We start from the raw sequence: 9,767 nt of genomic DNA on the forward strand, positions 1-9,767 counted from the left end.
AATCAGCCACACAAGTAGGAAGTATAAAGGAAGTGTTTACGGTACATACAGCACAACAAGGTTGGACAGGTTCCTGAAGGCGTAGTCAGGGATGTGTGTGATGCGGTTGAGGGCGAGGGTCATGGCCTGCAGGGTTGAAAGGTCACTGAGCGCGCTCACTGGGATGTCGGTTAGAGCATTATCATCCAGCCACAGGTGGCGCAAAGACCGCATGCCTGAAAACGTCTGAGCGGGAACGTCTGTGATGAGGTTAGCGTCCAGACGTCTGAAACAGAAACAGACACAGTTTTAAACTGACTGATTAACACACACACACACACACACATCACGCTTTGTTGTTCTCACTCATGTTGGTGTTAACTTGCTATAACTTTGTTAAGTACAAGTAAATCAATTAAATATTTGTGTTTACAATAAACAAGTCATTAATATTTCCAGATTATAAAGCAGAAATTAGCATGGGTAATTTTTTTTTTCTCTGGATGTTTGTTCAATGAATCACTCTGGGGTTTAGTGCACAAGTAATGTTCACGTTGCGTTATTTCTGCCTCATAAAAGCTCTTTGAAAGTAAACTGTGGCCCGGAGACTCGGGCTGTTTTCTAATCACAGGACACATGAACAATTTCCTATTGTCCACATATAAAATTCCTTTGAAGCCACCACTCCCTCATGAGGGAAAACACACACACTACCACACACACTACCACACACACTACCACACACTCTGTCACGGCTAACTGACTTCTGTCAATCGCACAGTTGACCCAGTTACTGTAACCCTGACTGCTTTGCCTCACTGCTACCTTTCCTTGAGTTTCTCAGCGTCTGGTTTGATGAACATCTCCAGTTGATTTGTGTGTGTGTGTGTGTGTGTGTGTGTGTGTGTGTGTGTGTGTGTGTGTGTGCGCGCGTGTGTGTGTGCATGTGTTTTAATTAGCTGCTCAAGCTTGGGCTTGTTTAATAGAAAACTTTTAACACACTTTGGTTTTCTCCACCTTTGTGGAATTGTGAAAGTGAGGAATTAAAGGAGACACTCGGAGGATGCTGGGAAAAGCGTGTAATCAGCCGTAATGAGCTCAATATCATGAAGGAGTTCTGAAAGAAATCGTCATTCAAAACTGATCACTGTACTTCAGTTCCTCTTTGCTACCATTTTCTTCTCTATATGCTCTGTCCTTCTTTTCACCTTTTCTGTTCTCCTCTCATCCTTTCTTCTCCCTGCTCTCGTCTTCTTTTCTACCTTCTTCTCTTTTACTTTCTTTTTATTTTCTGGGCGGCATGGTGGTGTAGTGGTTAGCACGGTCGCCTCACAGCAAGAAGGTTCTGGGTTCGAACGCAGCGGCCGGCGAGGGCCTTTCTGTGCGGAGTTTGCATGTTCTCCCCGTGTCCGCGTGGGTTTCCTCCGGGTGCTCCGGTTTCCCCCACAGTCCAAAGACATGCAGGTTAGGTTAATATGGGACGGCCTTGGTCTGAGGTGCCCTTGAGCGAGGCACCGAACACCCAACTGCTCCCTGGGCGCTGTTAGCATGGCTGCCCACTGCTCTGGGTATGTGTGTGCGTTCATTGCTCACGTGTGTGTGTGTGTTTCTTTTTTTTTTCTTTTTTCTATACCGCTTATCCATTGCAGAGAAGCTAGAGAAAAATCCCAGCTGACCTTGGGCGAGAGACGGGTTACACCCTGGACGAGTCCCCAGTCTATCACAGGGCCAACACAGAGAGACAGACAGCCGTTCACACTCACATTCACACCTCTGGGCAATTTACAGTAGCCAGTTAAACTAATCCACATGTCTTTGGACTGTGGGAGGAAACCGGAGCACCAGGAGGAAACCCACACAAACATGAGGAGAACACACAAACTCCACGCAGAAAGGCTCCAATCAGCCGTGGGGTTCGAACTTTAATTTAATTTATTTAGCCATAGGAAGATCTATATATATGTACGTACATCATGGCATGGGAAACCACAACAGCTTGCGCTAATTACAGTGGCCCCATTGTACCGAATCTGCATGTCTTTAAACTGTGGGGGAAACCGGAGCACCCGGAGGAAACCCACGCGGACACGGGGAGAACATGCAAACTCCACACAGAAAGGCCCCTGTCAGCCGTGAGGTTCGAACCCGGAACCTTCTTGCTGTGAGGCAACAGTGCTAACCACTACACCACCGCGCCGCCCATAACTCAGAACCTTCTCACTGTGCTTCTTGTGTGTTCTTTTTCTATTCTCTTTTTGTTTGCTTGTTTTTCTCCTCTTTTTCTTCTACAGTCCTACAGTTTCGTTTATTTCTGTTTTTCTTTCTTATGTTCCCTTTTTCTGTTCTTTTCACCTTTTCTTTTATTGATCAAACTTTTTACTTGAATTCCCTCCACATGTCCATGTTTCTCTTTATTCTTTTCTTTTCTCACCTCCTCCTCCTCCTCCTCCTCTTTCTTATTTTCTCCTCTCTCTCCTCCTCCCTCCTGCTCCTTGCTGCTTGTCTGTGGCCTGCCCATGTCCTCAGTAGAGATGGATGTCCTCCCCGTGTCGACACTTTAAGCCTTTGATCTAATGAATTTTGCCCTCCGGATTCTGGGGGTGAGTTGTGATGTATGACAGCGAAGTCAGCCGCGAGCACTTCCTCCACATTCTTCTCCTCCACTGACCTTTCACACTCATTCATTCCTCATCCCCCATCCCGCTTTCCTGCTCTAGCTTTATTACAGTCAAGGCTAAAAGTCCGAGTGGACTCCTGAGAACTGCTTTCATTTCAACAGTCATCAGATACTGTACAGTATCATTTCATCATCCTTAATAAATAACAGTGCAGTTTGGTGTGTTCTGATTGGCTGAGACAAGTGGGCACTATTAAATAATATTACTGCTGTATGTTGTAAAGATTAAAAGTCTCCATGTTGTGCTTTTATAGGAAAATAATCAACAGTAGTTTGGTGTGATGAAGCTGAGTTACTGTTAGTAACCCAAAGTAGGTTATTTTCCTAAAACAGCATGTCTTGAAGAGTTTTATTCCTTTTATACTTCAGATAATTTCATAAAAAAATGATACATCATACTTTTTATCTGTTTATAGTTATATTTAATGTTGTGGAGTTACTTCCTGTTGCACTTATTTTATGTTTTCTGACCTAAAGTTGAAGATTTATGATTGACTGTTCCAAAGCACTGACACTGGAGACTCATTCCATAAATGATAAGAAAACATCTCACAAAAAAACTTCAGTTCTATCAATGATCAACAATTACAAATATTAAACTTAGAATTGACATTGACTGATAAGTCCCTGTTTTTCGTCATTACTATAGAAAAAGTAATTATTCGAACGAGCTCATTAATACAATCCCTGTTAGAATCCAATCTGAATCAAGAATCCAACAACACTGGGTGTAATAGATGTTAAATATCTTATTATGGAAACTAAGACTCTGCTAAAGAAGATGATGTATTAGTTTTCCATAAATGGTCAATGAAAATAAAATTGAGACCCAGTGTGTGGATTATGATGCGTCATATGATGGCATAGTATATAGAGAGGATATTACATGGTTGCATAAAGATATGAAATTTATCTTCGAGTGGTGAACATATTCACAAGTGAATGAAGTGAATAAATCAAAGTATTTTCAACATGAAAAGATAAACTTCATATCATCACACCACCATGTAATGTTCTTTATATTATTTGGACACAGCCACAAAAAAAAACAATCAAAAAACAAACAAACACAAGCTAATCAAAAGAATTTTAATTTTGAACCGGTTCACCATTTTGCCAATGCATGTCTAGTCAGTGGGAAAAACACTGGGAGTAACGTCCATCCATCCATCCATTTTCTAACCGCTTATCTGGATCTGGGTTGCGGGGGTAGCAGCCTAAGCAGAGCAGCCCAGACTTCCCTCTCCCTGGCCACCTCCACCAACTCTTCCAGCATGTCCTGGGTCTGCCCCGGGGTCTCCTCCCGGTGGGGCATGCCCAGAGAACCTCCCTTGGGAGGTGTCCAGGGGGCATCCTAACAAGGTGCCTGAACCACCTCAACTGACTCCTTTCGATGTGGAGGAGCAGCGGTTCTACTCCAAGTCTCTCCTGAATGACCGAGCTTCTCACCCTGTCTCTAAGGGAGAGCCCAGCCACCCTGCAGAGAAAACTCATTTCTGCCACTTGTATCTGCGATCTCATTCTTTCAGTCACTACCCACAGCTCATAGGTGAGAGTGGGAACGTAGATGGACCAGTAAATTGAGAGCTTTGCCTTTTGGCTCAGCTCTCTCTTTACCACCACAGACCGGTTTTGTGTCCGCATCACTGCTGACGCTGCCCCGATCCGTCTGTCCAACTCCTGCTCCCCCTTACCGTCACTCGTGAACAAAACCCTGAGATACTTAAACTCCTCCACTTTAGGTAGCGACTCCCCCCGACCCGGAATAGGCACACCACCCTTTTGCAGCTGAACGCCATGGCCACGGACTTGGAGGTGCTGATCCTCATCCCAGCCGCTTTGCACTTGGCTGCAAAACCATTCCAGCACATGCTGTAAGTCACAGATTGATGAAGCCAACAGGATCACATCATCCGCAAAAATCAGAGATGTGATCCTGATGCCACCAAACTGGACACCCTCTGCCCCTTGGCTGAGCCTAGAAATTCTGTCCATAAAAGTTATGAACAGAACCGGTGACAAAGGGCAGCCCTGGTGGAATCCAACATGCACCAGGAATGAGTCTGACTTACTGCTGGCAATGCGAACCAAACTCCTGCTCCAGTCATACAGGGTCTGAATCCCATACTCCTGAAGCACCCCCATAGGGCGCCACAAGGGACACGATTGTAAGTCTTCTCCAGGTCCACAAAACACATGTAGGCCGGTTGGGCAAACTCCCATGCACCCTCCAGTACCCTTGCAAGGGTATAGAGCTGGTCCAGTGTTCCACAACCAGGACAAAAACCACATTGTTCCTCCTGAATCCAAGCTTCGACTATTGACTGGACTCTCCTCTCCAGCACCCCAACATAGGCTTTCCCAGGGAGGCTGAGAAGTGTGATCCCCCTATACAGTTGGAACACACTCTCCGGTGCCCCTTTTTAAAAAGTGATGTCATCGGAGTGAAATATCAGGAATTATTATACATACAGGACACTTTTCCATGGAATAAAAACATGTGTTCTGTTCCCTTCTAGCGGGTTTCATTCATTTGGTTTGATAGCATGCAATATTGTTAGCATATTGCTTATCCTACGTGTATTACATCACTCTACCCAATGGAGAATGAGCATTGAATATGGTTTACGATATTGCATGGTTGTCAAGGCAACATGAAGTCACATGTCAGAGACATAAAACTTCCATGCTAGCGGGTGACTGTGACAATTTGTAAACAAGCATGGCCGCCAGGTTTGCTTTGTTAAATACGGAAGATTTTGAGAGAATTTTGAAAGAGAAAGATGCGTTGAACACCCGAAAGGAATGTGTATGCGTAATAATAATAATAATAATAATAATAATAATAATAATAATAATATTGTCTGTCTTTTTTTCGTGGTCTATCAGATATATTCCATTCAGCTACTCGTCTTCGACTCGTTCAGTATCATGCTCGCTGAATGGAATATATCTGATAGACCACGAAAAAAGCCAGACAATATTATTTAAATATGTCACTCAGATCTGCGATGTATTTCATATGAAAAATGTGAGTTTTTCAATACAAGAAGATAAACTTCATATCTTCAAGCCAACGTGTGATTTTTCTTTTTATTATATCGACACATTCACAAGCAAAAAGTCCCCAAATTTATCAAAACAATTCATTGATTTCCTCACGAGTGACAGAGATTTATGTCACGGTTTTGGTTCTCCACGTCCCGGATGAAGCTCGGATCAAAAATAAGAGTGCTGTATTTCCCAGTAAAACACTCATGTGTCATGTAATATATAATTTATTCTATCCACTTTCACTGGATATGAGCAATCGTGCGCTCTGATTGGCTACTCTACTACTAGGATATCAGTTCGTATACCGTGAGTAGAGAAAAACAAAATGGTGGAGCGTGTTGCTGAACCAACCAAGGACGAAATAAAAACTCTACTCGAAAACAAAACCCCAAAACTGTTCTCAAGTATTTAAAAGAAACAGAAATAGCTAAAAGAATATAGACCCCCCCCCCCCCCCGAATCTCCTGTTCACACTCCAGCCCAGTCGGTGGCGGTAATGCACCTTTAAGTTGGTTTGCCAACTGCCAAAAAACCCTAAAGAAGAACCCCCCCCCAAAAAAAAAAAAAAAACAACAAAATACGGAATAAAAGTATCTGATGGTCAGAACATGTCTTTTTTATTTTTCAAGAATTATTATTATTATTATTATTATTATTATTATTATTATTATTATCGCATTTTCCACAAATTGCTCCTGTCATTTTGCCGGTTTGTTTACATTCTAAGTGGAAATGATTTTGTTGGACGTTTTGTATCAAGTTTTTATTTATCGAATTTACAAAAAATAAAAATGCTCTGTTTCTCAAAATCCAGTGAATGTGGATAGAATAAAACAGTTATTCCACTTAATCTCATCGTACACGGATTATAGCTATCAGCTCATGTACGACTCGATTTTGTGGAATAACTGTTAAATATCTCATCTATAAAATGCCCAAGATACAGACATTTACACAAGAGAAGCACAGAATAAATACAAAAATGAAATATAACAGTAAAGTCAGCTTGAGTTATAAACCAATATTTAGATAGTTTTGCATATTCACTGTGTTTACAGTGCTCAGAATGTGCCATAATCCTGTAATGAAATAAAATGTGAAGCTTTTTGGCTGCACCTGTTTGCACTCATCTGCACCAGGCGCCAGTGGACGTCAGCTCCTTGCCCAGTAATTACCCCCAACCACATCTTATCATTACCCTAATGGTGTGTTGGGTGAGTATCAGGTTCAGCGGTGCTGTCGGATTCACCTCGCTGAGTTAGCACTTCTCTGTGCAACACACAGGTGTGTGACTCATGGCACGGTGTTCAGCGTGTGCTTCCTGTTTCCAGACGAGATCCCATTAAACACTGTATAACAGTGCAGCAGCGGTGTTCAGGTTCAGGATGTTCTGAGAAATCTCTGAGATTTCAGCAGATTATAAGAACAGTGCAGAAGCAGCAGCCACTCATTTCAAGAGTTTGTCTGAAAGTAAGATCTGCTTGTAATGTAAATCACTTCTAATCAACTGAATTAAACATCAGAGTGCGTTAGTGTCCTGATGAAGAGTAGTTCATATGAAAGCTTACAGGGTCTCTGTAAAGTCTTTAAAACTGGGGAAAAGAAACAAAATCGACTATGGTTCTGTTTTCTCTGCTGGCAAAGCACTATATGTGATGAACAGATAAAAAAAGAGAAGTGCAAATATAATATCACTAAAACTCTCAAAATCATAACAGTTTACAAATGTAAACTGAACCTGAACGGTAAAGGCTCAGAACGGTAAAGGCCCAGAACGGTAAAGGCCCAGAACGGTAAAGGCCCTGAACGGTAAAGGCCCAGAATGGTAAAGGCCCTGAACGGTAAAGGCCCAGAACGGTAAAGGCCCTGAACGGTAAAGGCCCTGAACGGTAAAGGCCCAGAATGTAAAGGCCCAGAATGTAAAGGCCCTGAACGGTAAAGGCCCAGAATGTAAAGGCCCTGAACGGTAAAGGCCCAGAATGTAAAGGCCCTGAATGGTAAAGGCCCAGAACGGTAAAGGCCCAGAACGGTAAAGGCCCAGAACGGTAAAGGCCCTGAACGGTAAAGGCCCAGAATGGTAAAGGTCCTGAACGACAAACTCAGAAACAGCGCTTTACAGCAAGCTGGACTGCTCATTAAGCAGTCTTCCTAAAGCAGGTCACTTGCTCGAGTCTCCTTTCTGCCGATGTTCTGTAATAAAGGCGTGATGTGACGGCCTGTTGAGCTGCTTCCTGCTTTATTAATGGATGATTGTGCTTGACCCTGGAGTGCGGCTGCGTGAGCGCCTGTTTTACTGGGTGTAAACACATTCTCCCCACTGCGGCAAATAATAAACAACATCACTACCTTAACAGCAATATAAACAACAGATGCTCACCACCTTTACTGCGTTAGAGACGAAGCCAGTAATGACATCATCACTCCAAGCTAAACACAACACCCTTAAGGCCCGGTCACACAGCGCTTTACGGCTTTATCACGGCCAAAACCCGTCAAAAAGTGCTCTCCCGTGAAGCAGACGATGTTGTTCGTGTTGATGTCGAACTTAAGACGTGTTACAGTCGATATACAGACGTGACAGGACGCAGGGGAAAATCGGAACGGCGTCGGACGCGGCAAAAAGTTTTGGACTGCTCAAAACTTTAGACCGCGGACAACCACGGCCGGCACACGTGGTAAAGACGTGCAACACACGTGAAAAACACGTGATAATCAGTGTCCCGGCCGTTATTAAAACTTGGGGAGACGTGGTAAGACGCGAAAGTTTGGCGGTCTATCACGGGCAGAGCACGGTCATCGGACGGGTGTTACGCGTTGGTATCACGGGATATAGCGTGTGTTTAGCGGCTTATCACTGAGAAATGGATTTTTCCGCGTACATACCACTGTCTAAGCCCGTTAAACGACGTCTCAAACAAGTTCTAAATTCGATTGATCACTGTCTAATCACTTCTGCATCACTTCTGATTTGCGGCATGTAAATACCGTAATTTTCTGAGACCTCGGCACTTGCAGTCTAGATGTCAAGGGGTGAACATGAACCCTCAACGCTGTGATGTCCTCATCTTAATGCTCCAGCACCAACAGAACCAACTGATACAGGCTCAACATATCCTACCGCTTTTATATGCGCAGCAAGCCGCTCTTCCAACGATGCTGAGCCGCGGTTACCCGTGATTTGACAGTGCTGCAGCAGTGAAACAGCCGCCGACGGCCATACCCCGTACAAAGCACGGCAAAGCCAAAAATTGACCAAAAATTACCACTTACGACCACGTCCACCAGATTTTTGTATCTTTTTGTACGTGATATAGACGCGGAGTGCTGTGTGACCGGGCCTTTATATGGTATTTTTTTCAATTATTTTCTCTATTTTGATAATGAACCATTTGTGCAGCTGAATGTGCTGAATAAACGGTGATGATGAAGAAGACTCACAGTGAAAGCAGATTAGGCAGTTCCCATGGATCTTCACTCTCCAGTCTCTCCAGCTGGTTGTTCTGCAGCATCCTGAAAGAAAGTCAAAGTTTTATATATATATATATATATATATATATATATATATATATATATATATATATATATATATAGTGGTGCTTGAAAGTTTGTGAACCCTTTAGAATTTTCTATATTTCTGCATAAATATGACCTAAAACAACATCAGATTTTCACACAAGTCCTAAAAGTAGATAAAGAGAACCCAGTTAAACAAATGAGACAAAAATATTATACTTGGTCATTTATTTATTGAGGAAAATGATCCAATATTACATATCTGTGAGTGGCAAAAGTATGTGAACCTTTGCTTTCAGTATCTGGTGTGACCCCCTTGTGCAGCAATAACTGCAACTAAACGTTTGCGGTAACTGTTCATCAGTCCTGCATATGACCTCACTGACTATTACACGCCTTGCTCTTGGAGTGATCTTTGTTGGTCGACCACTCCTGGGGAGGGTAACAATGATCTTGAATTTCCTCCATTTGTACACAATCTGTCTGACTGTGGATTGGTGGAGTCCAAACTCTTTAGAGATGGTTTTGTAACCTTTTCCAGCCT

General features: G+C 43.0%; 1 protein-coding gene across 2 annotated transcripts in view; it reads right to left on the minus strand.

Moving 5' to 3' along the window:
• Positions 1–9,767, minus strand: part of LOC132897184 (leucine-rich repeat-containing G-protein coupled receptor 6) — a 188,658-nt gene that overhangs the window by 57,298 nt on the left and 121,593 nt on the right. For both annotated transcript variants that reach the window (XM_060938605.1, XM_060938606.1), the window contains 2 exons: positions 9,149–9,220; positions 50–265 (listed from right to left, as the gene is read on the minus strand). In XM_060938605.1, coding sequence (XP_060794588.1) covers positions 50–265; positions 9,149–9,220 — 288 coding nt within the window. The remainder of the gene's footprint in view (positions 1–49; positions 266–9,148; positions 9,221–9,767) is intronic.

Source organism: Neoarius graeffei, chromosome 13 (assembly GCF_027579695.1).
Source record: "Neoarius graeffei isolate fNeoGra1 chromosome 13, fNeoGra1.pri, whole genome shotgun sequence".
NCBI lineage: Eukaryota > Metazoa > Chordata > Actinopteri > Siluriformes > Ariidae > Neoarius > Neoarius graeffei.